This window comes from Trichechus manatus, unplaced genomic scaffold, assembly GCF_000243295.1.
Source record: "Trichechus manatus latirostris isolate Lorelei unplaced genomic scaffold, TriManLat1.0 scaffold00064, whole genome shotgun sequence".
NCBI lineage: Eukaryota > Metazoa > Chordata > Mammalia > Sirenia > Trichechidae > Trichechus > Trichechus manatus.
In genome coordinates this window covers 13,548,817-13,565,010 of record NW_004444000.1, presented here as the reverse complement: position 1 = coordinate 13,565,010, position 16,194 = coordinate 13,548,817, and the positions used below count along the sequence as shown (strand labels likewise).

Genomic DNA, 16,194 nt, shown 5'->3' with positions numbered 1-16,194 from the left:
AGGCTCCGGGCAGCGGCGGCGGGAGACGACCCCGGGCGGCAAGGGGCCGCAGGGCGCGGGAGGCAGGGCCCCTGGACGCCGCGCAGGTGCGACGCGGTGTCGGTGGCTCTCCGAGTGACCGGGGCTGAGCCTGGGCGGCGCCGACCCCTGGAGCACGTCGTGGCTGGGGGACGGAGGCTTCAGTTTGCAGCCGAAATGGCCTGGGAGCCGCGGGGGAGGGACGGAGCCGAGGGAGCCCGGGGCCGAGCGGACCTGTGGGCTGGGCAGTGCCGGGAGTCCGGTGCCAAGTGAGGAGGTTCACCTTTCGGCACCTGGAGTGCAGTGAGTCGGCTTCCTGCTCTCTGGGATTGGGTGTCGGGATTTAGAAACTGAAGTGCAGAGCCGTGCCTCAGTAGATGCTTAATAAGCTTTTGTGACTGGAATTGAATGGCCAGGCGTGCTTCATCGTTTTAAAGGAGCGTGTTTGGCCTTGGGATGCTCGGGTTAAGCAGCAGTCCTCATTGCAAAGTGTGAGTAAAAAGAATTCCGGCCCAGGGCTGGGACACCATGGTCTCAAGTTTGCTGTGGCTGCCTTTCACATACGGTGATCTTGGGCGAGTCATTTAACTTCTGGGACCCAGTGCGCCTTTCTGTAAAATTACGTGAACCGGATGCGTCTTAGTACCTCCCCGCGGAGTTGTGTAGTTCCCCCTGTATGGCTCATTCTGTGTGGTCTCAGATAGTGGCCAATTACTTTTCCTTGTGCCTCTGCTTTTTGTCAAAACAGATGGTTCACCAGATATCTCTGTGGGAAGGACGCTAGGATCGCAGTATAAAATTGGAGTGACTTGTGCTTCAGAGGCCACCATTGGTCAGTAGGCACCCTGCCATTTGGTACCTGGCGGAAACCAGGTGTTAGCTGGCCAAGGTTCATTCAGATAACAGCTGTTCCTTTGGGCTGGGATAGACGGAACCTCAGGCTCCTTGTCAGTGCCCTGTGGGAGATCCAGACTAAGTAGTTGCCTTCCTTAAACTCGAAAGCTGGTTCATTCTTTAGTGGGCTTATATTTATATAGCATTTAAGTTTTTATTTTCATGTTTTTGCACTTCATACTCAGGAAATCTATGAAGAATTTTAATACCTTAATTTATAGGTGAGGCAGTATCTGGTTGAGAGGTGAATCGCCTAAGAGTCTTTCTAAACTAGTATCTTGTATGTCTTATCTGCCTGCACTGAGTTACCCTCACCACAACCCTGAGAACACTGTCTCTATGGCTGCACTCCCATGATTGAAACTCTTAACTATCTTAAAAGGGAAGAGTGGAAATATTAACAAACGTTTCTGGCCCTAGAAACTTCTCTACCTGAAGTGAATGCGTCTGTGTAGGATTTGACCTGAGTAGATGGTCATATGGTGTTGTCCAAGTGGCCTTCCTGCTGCCATATTCGCTGCTCTTCCTGTTCTGAGTGGCATCAGTCCAGCTGGGTGAATGAGGTGTAATTTCGTGGTTAAAGGTCAGTTTGTGTGGCCGTACCTTGATGTTTGAGGTTTATACAACCTGCCTGTGCAGTTCTATCCTATTACGTCATGGTCTTTTATCTTAAGTTGAGAACACACTTGCTTGGTTTAGTGGGGATTGTGAATTTTAGCATCTTAAGCTCTTAAAATGTTTCCGAAAATGGGTTTTCCATTCACCTTAAAAAATAAGAGCATTAGGCTTTTAACAGTATGTATATACATGAACTCTCAAGTTCTTAATTTTTTTAAATAGATTTCTCATTTACCTAAGAAATAAAATGGGAAAATATCAGTGTTTTCAAGAATATGTACACACATAAAGTCTTTTTTTTTTGGTGTAGTTTAAAATCCACTGTTTCTTGCATGCTTATTAAAATTATATATATTTAAAATTAGAAAACATAGGAAGGCCTATTTGGAGATGCATTGTCGTAGATAGGCAGTTTCATGCCATGCCTTAAAGTTTTCTTTGTGCTGGAAGGCCCTGTGTGTGACTGTAGTGCATATTTCATAAGTTTTGTAAGAACTTTTTATCTTGCCCTTGTATTTTAGGTCAAGTTTTGAGGGTATAAACAGGGCTTCCAACTGAATGGTTCAGTAATTGCCAACATAAACATGGGCAGCATGTTGAATTTTGACCCCTGTAGGAAACAGGTTCCTGCTCCAAGATGGTTGCTCAAAGATGGCGGCCAACCTCTGTGCTTTGGGTGTGTATTGCTCTCCACAGTGCTGCCAATAATCCAACCTCCCGCATGGATCCCAACAATTTCAGGAGATTGATGTGGGAGATTGGATTATTGGCAGGACTGTGGAGAATGACACACATTCAAAACGGTGGCAGTTGGCCACCATCTTTGAGTGGGTCACTGCTGTGCTGTTTGTTTCCTACTGGAGTCAGAATGCTACTGGCAATAGATTTAGTTGCTATGTGTTGTGGTTTGAGTTGTGGCCCCCAAAAATGTGTGTCAGCTTGGCTAGGCCATGATTTCTAGTATTATGTGATTGTCCACCGCTTTGTATTCTGATGTGATTTTCCTATGTGTTGTAAATCCTATCTCTATGGTGTTAATGAGGCAGGATTAGAGGCAGTTATGTTAATGAGGCAGGACTCAACCTACAGGATTCGGTTGTGTCTTGAGTCAGTCTCTTTTGAGATAAAAAAAGAAAAGTGAGCAGAGAAACAAGGGGACCTCATACCACCAAGAAAGTAGTACTGGGAGCAGAGCGTGGGGTTCCTGTGCTGAGAAGCTCCTAGACCAGGGGAAGACTGATAGCAAGGACCTTCCCCTAAAGTCGACAGAGAGAAAAAGAGCCTTCCCCTGGAGCTGGCACCCTGAATTAGGACTTCTAGCCTCCTAAACTGTGAGAGAATAAACTTCTGTTTGTTAAAGCCACCCGCTTGTGGTACTTCTCTTATAGCAGCACTGGATAACTAAGACACTATGCAAAGCGTATGTTGCCTTCGTTTTCATCTCAATTACTGAACCACATTCCGAACTGATTCGAAGCTCTGGGTATAAATCAAGCATAAATATCTCTTCAAGAGGAGAGTGAAATTTAATTATAACCCATCTCCAAATCCTCAAAAGTACTAGGAGTTTATAGGAGGGGTAGTTAAGAAAATCTGAGGATCAGAGGGGAGACAACTAGTCTAAGAACACATTTTCCCCGTGTAAAAGTGCAAGAGGGGTGAGTGATTAAAAACTTGGGAATTTCAGGTTTAAACAACTACAGGTATATCCTCGCTCAGTTCACCCTGCCAGTATCTACTGAAGTGCTAGAATCTTCAGCACTGCTGTTAGAGCTACAGGTATGTGGAAAATGTCATCGTGTAGAAATGTGCATAAAGTAACTTACCTTCAAGTAAAATATTTTTATCTCACTGTGTTCATCTGTTTCCAGGCCCGTCATGATGAGCGATTTTGAGGCACTCCCCTCTCCTCTGTGTAGTTGATAGTTTGGGTGGTGAAGAGATGGCTGACAGTGTCAAAACCTTTCTCCAGGACCTTGCCAGGGTGAGTACGTCTTGCTTCTAGCACGTCATCTCTTGACCTTTTTGCTGAAGAAACTGACTGGGAAATCCTTTGGGCGTGTGTGCATGTGTGCATGCTCCTGCACTTTAGGTGAAAGAACAGCGCAAGTTAGTTTCTCATTCAAAAATTTATATGCAAATTGTTGTGAGACACTGGTTGCAGTCCCCGCAGTGTGTCAGCATTCTCCCCCTTTCCACCCTGGTTCCCCATGTCCATTCGTCCAGTTTTCCTATCCTTTCCTGCCTTCTCATCTTTGCCCACTTGGTCTTGTATATTTGGTTGAACTTACGAAGCACGGTCCTTACGTGTGTTATTGTTTGTTTTATAGGCCTGTCTGCTCTTTAGCTGAAAGGTGGACTTTGGGAGTGGCTTAAGTTCTGAGTTAGCAGGGTATCTGAGGGCCATAGTCTCAGGGGTTTCTCCAGTCTCTGTCAGACCAGTAAGTCTGGTTGTGTGTGTGTGCGCGCGTGCGTGCGTGCATGAATTTGAAATTTGTTGTACATTTATTTTTCTCCTGCTCTGACCGGGACCCTCTATTGTGATCCTTATCAGAGCTGTCAGTGGTAGCTGGCACCATCTGGTTCTTTGGAGGCTGTGGTTCGTGGTTCAGGTGGTCCGTTAGTCCTTTAGACTAATATTTTCTTTATAGCTTTGGTTTTCTTTATCATCCTTTGCTCTGGATTGGATGGGACCAATAGCTGTACCTTAGATGACCGCTCGCAAGCTTTTAAGACCACAGACGCTACTCACCAAAGTAGGATGTGGAACATTTTCTTTATGGACTGTGTTATGCCAGTTGACCTAGATGTCTCCCGAGACCATGGTCCTCAGCCCTCAGCCCTAGTAACTCAGTCCCTCAAGTGTTTGGATGTGTCCAGGAAACGTCTATGGCTTTGCCTTGGTCAGGTTGTGGTGACTTCCCCTATATTTTGTGTTGTCTTTCCTTTCACCAAAGCTATCACTTGTCTGCTACCAACTTAGTGATTTCCCCTCTCCGCCCCTCCCCTCCCTCGTACCGTCAAAGATTATTTTTTTCTGTGTGTAAACCTTTTCTTGGGTTTTTATAATTGTGGTCTCATACAATATTTGTCCTTCTGTGATTGACTTACTTCACTCAGCATAATGCTTTCCAGATTCACCCATGTCGTGAGAAGTTTCGGGGATTCATCATTGTTCTTTATCGTTGCGTAGCATTCCGTTGTGTGTATTCTCTGTTCATAATTTGTTTATCCATTCATTTGTTGATGGGCACTTAGGTTTCCTTTAGGCATTTTTGGAATGACCATGTTTGCTGGATCCTTCCCGTAGAAGTTTTCATCCTAATTATCCTGTATCTTGCAGAATCTTGGCAGACCGGTCTAGTGAGTGTGTCTTTAGTATTGAAACCCTGGTTAGTGGGCTCCAGACCCTTTTTCCCCCGTTCTACCAGGTGCGGACGATGAGGATACCTTAGGAAAATGGCTCATAAAGAACTGTCTAGGGCCGGGTCACCCATATTACCAGTCACACAGAATTTCATTACCTCAGTCGATGTCTGAGGTCTCACACCCTAGTTGTAGTCCCTCTATCTATATCCCCAGGGGCACGAGAGAAATCAGTTCTGGGGTGGAGACGTTCTTTAATATGAGGGTTTAAAACATTGCTACCTTTGAGTAAAAGGGGGGGGACATGAAGGCGAATCTTAGAAAAGTTAAAGACGCTTTATGTGATATGATGTACTTTCAGAATCCTTACCTCCTTGACTTGCCATTCTCATGCTATAAATTTCAGCCCTGCATCAGTTCTACAATATGCTGTTACATTTGCAGCCCTACTAAACTCTTTCCAAAGGGAGGGATGTGTCATCTTAGCCCTCAAATATGTGAACATAACTATCTTAAATATTTGAGTTTGCTGTGTAAGAAAAGCCATTTGTGGAAGGTTTAGAAGTTAAAAACAAAACGAGACTAAAAATCAGCGACAGACAAAAGGTTGGGGGCACGCTGTGCCTGTGCTCCTGGTGGCAGGAGGTGCACACGCTGGCCCGTTGCTCTGCACTGAGGCTGTCTCTCAGGTTGGTTCTGGCCCATAACAGTAGGTGAGAATGCCATCCTTTAACCCAGCTCGGCCGTCATCTCCAGAATGCCTTTTTCTGTCTCTTCATGAGATTACCCCACCCTACTTTGGACAAAAATCTGTTACGGTACTTATTGAACTATGGTATAATTTTTGGGGGGTTACTTGTGTACTTTTCCCGTTACGTTGTAAATTTCTTGAGTATTTCAACATGACCAATGTCTGGCTCATAGAAGATACTCGGGATATGGGGTGAGTAGGTGGATGGATGGATGGATGGATTGGATGGATTGGATGGATTGGATGGATTGGTTGGATTGGATGGATTGGATTGGATGGATTGGATGGATTGGATGGATGGATGGATGGATGGATGGATGGATACATTTCTTTGGAATGGGTGACAGGCAGTTCTGGTGTTTCTGGCAGCAATAGAAACCTTCCTACTCTTGGAGCTCTGTGATTATGGTTGGCAGTGCCTGTCACTGTGTTTGTAGACTCAACAACGCTTTTTAAGGACACTCTCCACCAGCTACACGACCATGTGGCTTCCATCTTAAGTGAACTGCCCTTATCATAGGCTTTCCCATTTTACCGTGAATGTTTCAGTATGTGTCTCTCCCTATCCTTGGTTCAGCCTTAGTCCTTTCCAGAGTATTTTATTTATCCTTGCGTACATCTGTGGAGTTTAGGATATAGAGCATACAGTAGGCATTTAATCAATACTGAAAGAGTAAAGGGAAGGACAACAAGTGGCTTTATATTACTGATAAGTGTTGAGGGATTGGAAAATCACTGTTCTGCAGCCGTGTTATTCAGGATTGGTTCAGGTGAGAACTGACAGTGGATGGGATTTAAACCCTAGGTTTCTTATAAATGCCAGAGGGCATTATTGGACAGTTGGGGAAATTGGAATAGGGACCGTTGTTGTTGAGCACTGTCCGGTCGATTCTGATTCATAGCAACCCCGTGAGACAGAGTAGAACTGCCCCATAGGGTTGTCTTGGGTATAATTTTTATGGAAGCAGATTGCCAGGTGTTTCTTCCATGGGCCCACTGGGTGGGTTTGAACTGCCAACCCTTTGGTTAGTAGTTGGGTGCTTAACCGTTGCACCACCAGGACTCCTATATATGGACTGTGGATTAAAGTATTTGTTACAGTATTAAAGTTTGTGGATTGGTAACTGCTATGGTTGTGGAAAAAGAATATCTTTGTTATTAGGAAGTACACACTGAAGAACTAAAGGGGAAGGGATGATGTAGCAACCTACTCAAATGATTCAGAAATAAAGTGTGTGTGTGTATATTATACATATACACACACATACATGCATATGTATGAGAATGATAATAAATGTGGCAAAATATTAAACTGGTGAATCTAGATAAAGGGTATTTGGGGGGCAGATCTCCATTCTTGAAATTCTTCTGTAAGTAGGAAGTTATTTCAAAGTTTAAAAATTAGCGAAATGAAACAGCCAAGGTCCCTTGTGCCTTGCAACAAAATAAGTACAACGGTTTCCACTCTGTCACTTTACTGCAGGTAACTTTGGAGATTCTTCTCTGATCCCTAATCTTCATCTCCTTCTCTATAGGGAATCAAGGACTCCATCTGGGGTATATGTACCATCTCAAAGCTGGATGCTCGAATACAGCAAAAGAGGGAGGAACAGCGTCGAAGAAGGGCAAGCAGCGTCCTGGCACAGAGGAGAGCCCAGAGTATAGAGCGGAAGCAGGAGAGGTGAGGAGGGCAGGTGCTGTCAGGAGATGTCCAAGGGAGGGGTACTTTAGGAAGTGACCAATTCTTAGTACAGAATTAAGGCTTTTGGAGTATCAAAAACAAACAAAAAAAAACCTGTTGCCATCAAGTTAATTCCGACTCACAGCAACCATATAGGACAGAGTAGAACTGGCCCGTAGGGTTTCCAAGGCTGTAATCTTTATGGAAGCAGACTGCCACATCTTTCTTCTATGGAGCGGCTGGTGGGTTTGAACCGCTGACCTTTCACTTGGCAGCCAAGTGCTTTAACCACTGTGCCACCGGGACTTCTTTTTGGCGTATCCAAACCAAAGCAAACCCGTTGCCGCTGAGTCGATTCCAACTAACAGTGACCCTATAGGACAGAGTAGAACTACCCCAAAGAGTTTCCAAGGAGTGGTTGGTGGATTCGAACTGCGGACCTTTTGGTTAGCAGCTGTAGCTCTTAACCACTGCGCCAACAGGGCTCCTTTTTGGAGTATCAGTACCCTATTATTTGGTTTTTATACTTTCTTCCAGAAAAAATGTCATGGATGATTTTTTTTTTTTTTTGCATTGAATTAAATTTAGGGTCTGGCAATAATCTTTGCTCAAAATGTCGTATTTTTAACAAAACAAATCAGAATGGTAAATAGAGAACCACATGTATTGGATTGATGAATACCTCTGGATTTATTTATTGTTAGAAGAACCTCAGACTCTGTTTTTTAATCTTGTCCAACCCCAGATTTCGGAAGATAATTTTTTAAAAAAGCTGGTTCCTCAGAAATAGTTCTTATCAACTTCTCATTGACTGCTATTAGGGGAACATTGGGACAGCATTCGGTGCTGAGAAGTCAGTCACATGGTCCCGAAGCTAAAAGTGGTGACAGTTGCACAGCACGGTGACACCTTGGACATAATTAAAATCACTGAATTGTAAACCTAAAAATGACTTAAATAGCAAATGTTTTATTATATTTCACCACAATTGAAATTAAAAAAAAAAAAAGGTACCAAAAAAGATAGAAAATGGAGAGCTACTGAATAACAGCAAGGAAAGAACCTATACGCCTTTTAACCTAAGCACGTGTGATCTTTTCCAGTGAGCCCCGTATTGTTAGTAGAATTTTCCAGTGCTGCGCTTGGAATGGAGGAGTATTCTGGGTAAGTTCTTCTCCTCAAATTCCAGGTGCCTTGTGATTGCCCGTGGTCTTAGAAGCATCTGCAGATGGTTGCGATATGATACAGATTTTCAGTTGTTTTTCCTTGAAATCCTGACAAGTAGCTTTCACCTGCTGACGTTTACTTAAGCATATAACTTAGCGTGCTCTGCGCTTACAGTCCTTTTATTCCCATCCAAGAGAGAACGCTTGTGTGGATGTGAATGCGTGTCGCGTAGTCCTGAACAGATACTTGCAGTTTTTAAAAAGTGAGTCATTCAGAAGTTTTAGTGCTGTTGCTGGTAATAGTCTCTATTATCGTTGTCTGGATGTTTTGACTAAGAACAACCTTGGACGTCATAGGGGAAGGACAGATGTGGCTGGACAAGATCAAGGTTCTCCCTGCGTCTGTCTTAGTGGCCTTTTAGAATTAATTACCATTGAAACCTATACCACAAAAAGTTAATGAACTGGTAACCAATGCAGGCTTAGGTGAAATTTGGGTTTTTTGAAGAACAAGTGGTTAAATATTTCCTTTGACTTGGAACTAATGTAATTCAACTCATTGTAATCAAATTTTCCAGATGCTGTGTTTTCGGATAGTAGTTCAGACTTAAAACATCACTGCATACTTAGCATATGCCTGTATTTTGGTGGAATATTTAGAATGTTATTCTTTTTTTTTTTTTTAATTGTTGTAATTAAATAAAGTTTACATTTCAAGTTAGTCTCCCATATAGAATTTTTTTCTTTTTTAACATACGTTGTTAGGAGACCCCAACCACTCACCCCATTCTGTGACAGCACACTCCTCCCCTCTGCCCCTGATTCCCCATGAACATTCAGCCAGCTCCTAACTCTGCCTTCCCCTCTCACCTCCGGACAGAAGCTGCCCCTTTGGTCTCTTATATCTACTTGTCTAAGAGGGACATAGAATGTTATTCTTGTATGCCCTACAAAATTTCACTATATTGTAGGCAGTGTTAAGTTTGTACCTCTCAGCAGGAGTATCGCAAAGTAGAAATGGATCCAGTTTTGGTGCAGATAGGGATGGTTCAAAGAGTGACAGGCCCCCTAGTTTATATAAGGTACCCCCACCTGGAAGGTAATTACACTGAAACTTGAAACTCTCGTTTTAAAGGTGGTTTTGATGTTTGCCTTTTTACTTTTCCTTCAGTTGAGTCTCCTCTTGTTTTACCGAGTGTTTATTCCTGGCCTTCAGTCAGTGACAGCACACATTATTGGTAAGTAGTACCCTTGCTGTTCACAAGGGATGGAGGTGGGAGATGTTTCCAGTCTCCCTCAGTTTATTAAACACTTCCTGTGTGTTCAGCTCAAACCTCTTAACTTGTTTTTAACTCAAAGCTCTCAACAACCCTACGAGAATGGGTATTATTATCATATCCACTTTATGGATGAGAAAATGGAAGTTAGTTACCAAGGTTAAAATAAACCATTAGTACATGGCAGAACTGGGATTTAAACCCCAGTGGTTTCTTGGAAATGGTGTACTCTTAGTGTCGACATCACAGTCACTGTCACATGAACAGGCTTATTTCACAGTAGACAGCATGTGTCTGTAGTTGCTCCAAATGGGAGTTGTGACCAGAATTTGTTGTATGTGGCTGCTAACTGAAAGATTGGCAGTTCGAGCCCACCAGCAGCACCATGGAAGGAAGGACCTGATGATCTGCTTCTGTAAAGATTACAGCCTAGAAAACCCTATGGAGCAGTTCTACTCTGTCACATGTGGTCGCGGTGAGTTGAAAATGGACTCTGCAGTACCCAGCAACAACTCGAAGAAAACCTGTTGCTGTCAAGTTGATTCCAACTCATAGCAACACTATAGGACAGAGTAGAACTGCCCCATAGGGTTTCCAAAACTGTAATCTTTTTAGGGAAGCACCCTGCCACATCTTTCTCCAGAGCGGCTGGTAGGTTCGAATTGCTGACCTTTCGGTTAGCAGCCAAGCACTTAACCACTGCACCACCAAGGCTCCCTCCATACAGCAACAGCTAGGAATAAGACTGTATCAGCTAGGAATAGTGAAGCTTCAGCAAGAAACAGAAATACGCGTGGTGAAAAGGAATAGTCACAAAAAAGGAGTTCCTTATTGGGTCTTTTGTTCGCGCAGAGGTTGAGAGCTTGTTTGCTAACCAGAAGGTCAACAGTTCAAATCCACCAGCTGCTCCTTGGAAACCCTTTGGGGCAGTTCTGCTCTGTCCTGTGGGGTCACTATGAGTCGGAATCGACTCGGCGGCACTGGATTGGGTTTGGTTTTTTTGGTTGGTTTTCCGTTTCTCTGGTTGGACTAATCTTTTTCCCCCAGGGGATCCATCACTACATGGAGATGTTTGGTCGTGGCTGGAGTTCTTCCTCACGTCAGTTTTCAGTGCTCTTTGGGTGCTTCCCCTGTTTGTGCTCAGCAAAGTGGTCAATGCCATTTGGTTCCAGGTAGGTCCAGGGCAGAGTAGAGTTTGGGTCTGACAGCATGGTGGGTTGACAGGTGGCAGGTTCAGTGGTGAAGGCAGCAGCCACATAGGCAGCTTATTGCTCAGCCTTGACCTTTTTTGGGCAAGCAGCCAGTGGGTGATCTCTGTGCTCTCGTGGAACAGAATGATTGTCTCAGGCCACTAGAGCATCTCACTGTCATATCTCTAGGTGCTTTTTTTCACGTGGCAGTTCTAGTGGCCTTACCTTTGGGGGTATTTACCGGGGTCATTTAACTCACGTTTTGGTGGGCTGCTTTCTCTGTTACAGGATATAGCTGATCTGGCGTTTGAAGTATCAGGAAGGAAGCCTCACCCGTTCCCTAGTGTCAGCAAAATAATCGCCGATATGCTCTTCAACCTTTTGCTTCAGGCTCTTTTCCTTCTCCAGGTGAGACCAGCCTGCTGGGCCCATGGGCAGGTAATAGAGTGTCACTAGAGGGCGCTCCCCAAGGACAGGGTGTAGCATTTGTACTAGCATTTGTACATGAAAAACAAGAGAACTGACATTTGATCAAGGAAGTGCAGCTATCCAGACACATGGAGCGAAAGGGGAGGTTCGCGAAGTCATAGCATAAACACAGCACGTCATCCTGGAGGATCAGTTTGACTTGGTAAAACATAAAGTCGTCTGTTCACAGAACAAACGCATTAGAGAATTTAGACATCTTAGCTGGAGGAAACGTGAACTTACCTGCTCTTCCCTGCCACCCTGGACAGTGTTCATTCTGCTGTTCTGAAGCTTGAGAAGCAGCTGGGAGGCTTTGTTGGCAGATAGTGATGGTTCAGAGAGGCAGGTGGACAATGTCGGTCTCTGAGGCTTTGGAGTTAAGATGTTCGTATTTGTTCTTTTAGGGGATGTTCGTGAGTCTCTTTCCCATCCATCTTGTTGGTCAGCTGGTCAGTCTCCTGCATATGTCCCTTCTGTATTCACTCTACTGCTTTGAATATCGCTGGTTCAATAAAGGCAAGTTCATCTTTCTAACAGAAATAAAAATACTCAGAACTTTGAGACGTAGTTGGAAATGCTGCTGCTGAGCAGACTTGTTAAGCTGGTGAGTACTTAGATCTTTGGCAGACAGACCATCTTTGGAAGGAAATTGCCCCCTTGCCAATAGGGAGCTTCCATGTTGCCAGAGGATTTAATCCTGCTTTTTTATTTGATATCTTGCTTTTTTCAAAACTAATCCTGAAAAGGATGCTGGTGTTGTAATTCATAATTCGTTTACCTGCCAGCTGTAAAGTTGTGATTATTGTAAACAGAACTTTGAATAAAAACTTTGTATCAGATTTGCACAATTCTAAGTCATACACTAGCTGTCTTCTAAGTGGCAGATCTGTACCTAAAACTCAGCCTTCTGGTAGTTTGTCTACCTGGTCGTTTGACCGGAGTGACATATGCAGTGTGACTGTATTGCCTCCCTTCTTGTAGGAGTTGAAATGCACCAGCGGCTGTCGAACATAGAAAGGAACTGGCCTTACTACTTCGGGTTTGGTTTGCCCCTGGCTTTCCTCACAGCCATGCAGTCCTCATACATCATCAGGTAATTTGGCTACAGAGATTTGAAGGGGACTCGTCAAAGTTTGGGGCCCTGGTGGCGCAGTGGTTAAAGAGCTTGCCTGCTAACCAAGAAAGGTCGGCAGTTGGAATCCACCAGCCACTCCTTGGAAACCCTATGGGGCAGTTCTGCTCTGTCCTGTAGGATCACTATGAGTCATAATCGACCCAACAGCGATGAGTTTGGGTTTTTTAATCAAAGTAAGAAGCCCTGGTGGCACAGTGGTTAAGAGCTCAGCTGCTAACCAAAAGATCAGCAGTTTGAATCCACCAGCTGCTCCTTGGAAACCTTATGGGGCAGTTCTCTTCTATCCTGTAGGGTTATTATGAGTCAGAATCGTCTCAGTGGCGTTGAGTTTGGGTTTTTTAATCAAAGTAAGAAGCCCTGGTGGCACAGTGGTTAAGAGCTCAGCTGCTAACCAAAAGATCGGCAGTTTGAATCCACCAGCTGCTCCTTGGAAACCTTATGGGCCAGTTCTGTTCTGTCCTCTAGAGTCGCCATGAATCAGAATTGACTCTACAGCAACGGGTTTAGTACAAAAAAAAAAAAAAGACCCACATACCGGTGCCTTCTACGTGTTTGCTACTACGCTAGGCATCTGCCTTCTTACTTGATCATCAGGAGGCCTATAGGATTTTTCTCACAGACTTTTGCCAGTTGGCATGAAAGTCAAGTCTGCATGATTCTGTACCCATATTCTTTCTATTATATTGTCTCCTGGAGCTATGTTAAATAAAGCCAGTGCTTAAAAAAACCTTTGTTGTTTTTGAAAGGAATGATTGCTACATTAAGGTTTCACCAAGCCATGATGTTTGCGCTGGAGGTGAAGGAGTTATGAGTTTTTCATATCTTCTCCAAAATCATAGCTGTTAGGAATAATTAGGTGACTGATTATTTCTTCTTTTTACAGTGGCTGCCTCTTCTCCATCCTCTTTCCTTTATTCATTATCAGCGCCAATGAAGCAAAGACCCCTGGCAAAGCATAGTAAGTATTAATCTGTGATGAATGGGGCTGTAATGCTGCAATTATGTGAACGAGTTTTTTTTTTTTTTTTTTTTTTTTTAATTAATAGCTTCATTGCAGAAAAACTTTAATATACAGTTTAAAACACTTCTGGGATATATTCCAAGCTTTTCCTTATGCATATATGCACATTTATATGTGTACATCTTCCAAAAATTGGTTCTATTTTACATAGTCTACAATACACTGACTATAAGAAACACTTGTGGACACATGTAGTTGGGTTCATTTTTGTAAGAATGGCCAAGTTTTTAAAAAAGTCATGGGCTGTATCATCTAGCCATATGAGTTTATTGATAATGATCGTAAAATGCAGTTTTTTAAAATGAGTTTAGCAATCACAGTAGCACTCCAAAAGTTTAATCACTTCAGAGAAAAGCTCAGTTATGTGTGTTGAGTGATAATGTTTGATGAATTTTGGTTAAGTCAGTGAGGATACTTGTATTAGAAATCTCAGGTCTGTTCCTGGGTTTTTGCACGCTCTTGCTGTCCAGTAGCGCTCAGTGTGTGTCTTAGTGGGCATAACTGACTCCCTCTTGGAACTGAACCACATGTAGCATGGGATATCTTCAGACATTGCTTGAGCTTTGTGCTCTGAATCAGCCGTAGAAACGTACTTCTTGAATCGGAATTAATCTTCTGAAATAGAACATCCTCTAAAGAGCCCCAGTGCTTCAAAACTGGTGACTGCTTTACATTCCCAGCAGTGATAGGACCCAGTGCATCCTTTAGTTGCTTCCTGTTCCATGCACGTGTCTGAATATCTGCACTTCTGTGATCAAACCTCAGTTCTCTTGTTTTTCACTGTGTGGGTTTCAGTTTGTTGTTGTAAAATAACTTGTCATTTTTATCCAGCGGAGAGCTGATAAGCCGAATCTCTTGCCTCTTAGCCTTTTTCAGTTGCGCCTCTTCTCCTTGGTGGTCTTCCTGAGCAACAGACTCTTCCACAAGACGGTCTACCTGCAGTCTGCTCTGAGTGGCTCAGCGTCTGCCGAGAAGTTTCCCTCACCACATCCATCTCCTGCCAAACTGAAGGCTGCTGCAGGCCACTGACTTTCACCTCCTCGGCCCAGGGAAGGCAGGACCCCCTCTGCCAAGGGCCCTCTGCGTATGCCCTTTTCTCTGAGGAATTGGAATTTTGTCCCTGGCGCACTTAGGCGGAATCTTCCTGACACCAGGACGTGGGTTTTTAACACCTTGAGTATGAAAGGACCACAGGTTTTTCTGTAGCTCTTTTCTAGCATTTGCCAGACCTTGTGCCTGGACTGATTTGAATACTTTCTCTCCCTGTGCCATTTACCCTCCCACTTTCCCTCCCTGCCTTCCACCCTTGTATGAATGGATTTTGTAAACCTAGCTGTTGTAGTTTGTGGATTTGTGACTTTTGTCGTTTTTCTGTGAAGCACATACATTGGACGTGGCCAGTAGAGGAGCACCCCAGGTGCTCCTGGTCACTCCCTGTACAGCCCTCACTGGCTTGTTTTTTGTAACTCAGGTTACGTTTGGGTCTCTCTTGTTCCACTGCAAAAAATGAGTCTGAAGAGATGGCGACAGGAGGAAAGACCCCACAGCCGTATCTGTTGGGTTTTGAGGAATGATTGTCTTCCCCTTGAAGGGGAAAGGCTTTCTTCACTGGTACATAAAGTACTCCAGCAAGTACCACTGCAACGCAGAAAGTTTAGGGAAGCGGAACTTCTAACCCTGGAGGTCTGAGGTTACTGCTGGCCACTGCGGGTCTGGCTGGTGTCTCAGAGGAATATTGGGTGCTGCAAATAGGAACTGAAGGGGTGAATTTATTAAACCCATTGAACCTGTGATTTGTTGGCTTTTTTCCTGTCATTTTAAGAGACTAAGTATGGGGGAGGAGGGAAGAGGCATCAATTGTACGGTTTTAAAATACCACAATTAAACGTCAACTGGTTTCCCACAAAGCGTATAACAGTTGAATTTACAAATCATGACCTGGAGAAATGTATTCATGGAACATAAGACTTTATCTTGGATAATTTGGGCATAATTTTGGGGGATTAGTACTGAAAAATACTCCCTGAGGAAATTTGAAGAAATAGTCATGTATATCTTCTGAAAGAACTTGGGATTATTGAACTAATATTTGTTTCAAAGTCTTCATGGGCATCTGTACTGTATATTCAGGAAGGGGAGAGATACTTCTAGATTCTCATTAGGCAAGGAAAGAGATTAGGTATTTGATTAACAGAAGCCTTTACTAGGTACAAGACAAAATAAGGAATTAAAAATAGTTGCTTATGCAGTTGACTGAAGGAGGTTTTAAAATAGTGGGAATCTTGGGATTAATCATTTCTAGTTTGTACACAAAAAGTCATAAAAGATGTAGTTTAAAATTATATTCTCTGTGACTTCCTTGGTCATTGACAGTAGTATTGCAGAGAACTACTCCCAGGTTGCTCTGGGGTGGTTTGGCGGAGACCTTAATATTTCATCAGCTTGTAACTTGCAGTGATTGCCTTATTTAAGCTTAGTTTTTTTCCAGTGGCAACACGTTTGCTGGCTGAACTCTGTACCAACTAGTTTGCACTTGGAGGGGGTGGGATGATGAGTGGATGAAGGTATGTGAGTTTTGAACCCAGCACAGTGCCTGGCTATAGAAAATG

At 43.7% G+C, this 16,194-nt stretch overlaps 1 protein-coding gene across 2 annotated transcripts; it reads left to right on the top strand.

The window, feature by feature from the left end:
- Positions 1-240: 240 nt before the first annotated feature.
- Positions 241-14,917, top strand: EI24 (EI24 autophagy associated transmembrane protein). 2 transcript variants are annotated; one of them, XM_023734085.1, is made up of 12 exons: positions 241-1,495; positions 3,218-3,309; positions 3,402-3,514; positions 7,183-7,328; positions 8,432-8,492; positions 9,666-9,732; positions 10,819-10,943; positions 11,250-11,369; positions 11,834-11,945; positions 12,411-12,522; positions 13,448-13,522; positions 14,452-14,917. In XM_023734085.1, exons 3-12 carry the CDS (start codon positions 3,473-3,475, stop codon positions 14,612-14,614), a joined length of 1,023 nt encoding a protein of 340 aa, XP_023589853.1. In that variant the 5' UTR covers positions 241-1,495; positions 3,218-3,309; positions 3,402-3,472; the 3' UTR covers positions 14,615-14,917. The 2 variants fall into 2 exon arrangements, with proteins under 2 accessions (XP_023589853.1, XP_004379412.1); XM_004379355.3 differs by having other exon boundaries at positions 3,218-3,514.
- The last annotated feature ends 1,277 nt before the right edge of the window (positions 14,918-16,194 follow it).

Coding starts and splice junctions, on each gene's coding strand:
- EI24 (XM_023734085.1), top strand. CDS start 3,473: ATGGCTGACAGTGTCAAAACCTTTCTCCAGGACCTTGCCAGG. Junction 10,944..11,249: donor TCAATGCCATTTGGTTCCAG/GTAGGTCCAGGG, acceptor TCTCTGTTACAG/GATATAGCTGATCTGGCGTT. Junction 13,523..14,451: donor AAGACCCCTGGCAAAGCATA/GTAAGTATTAAT, acceptor CTTGCCTCTTAG/CCTTTTTCAGTTGCGCCTCT.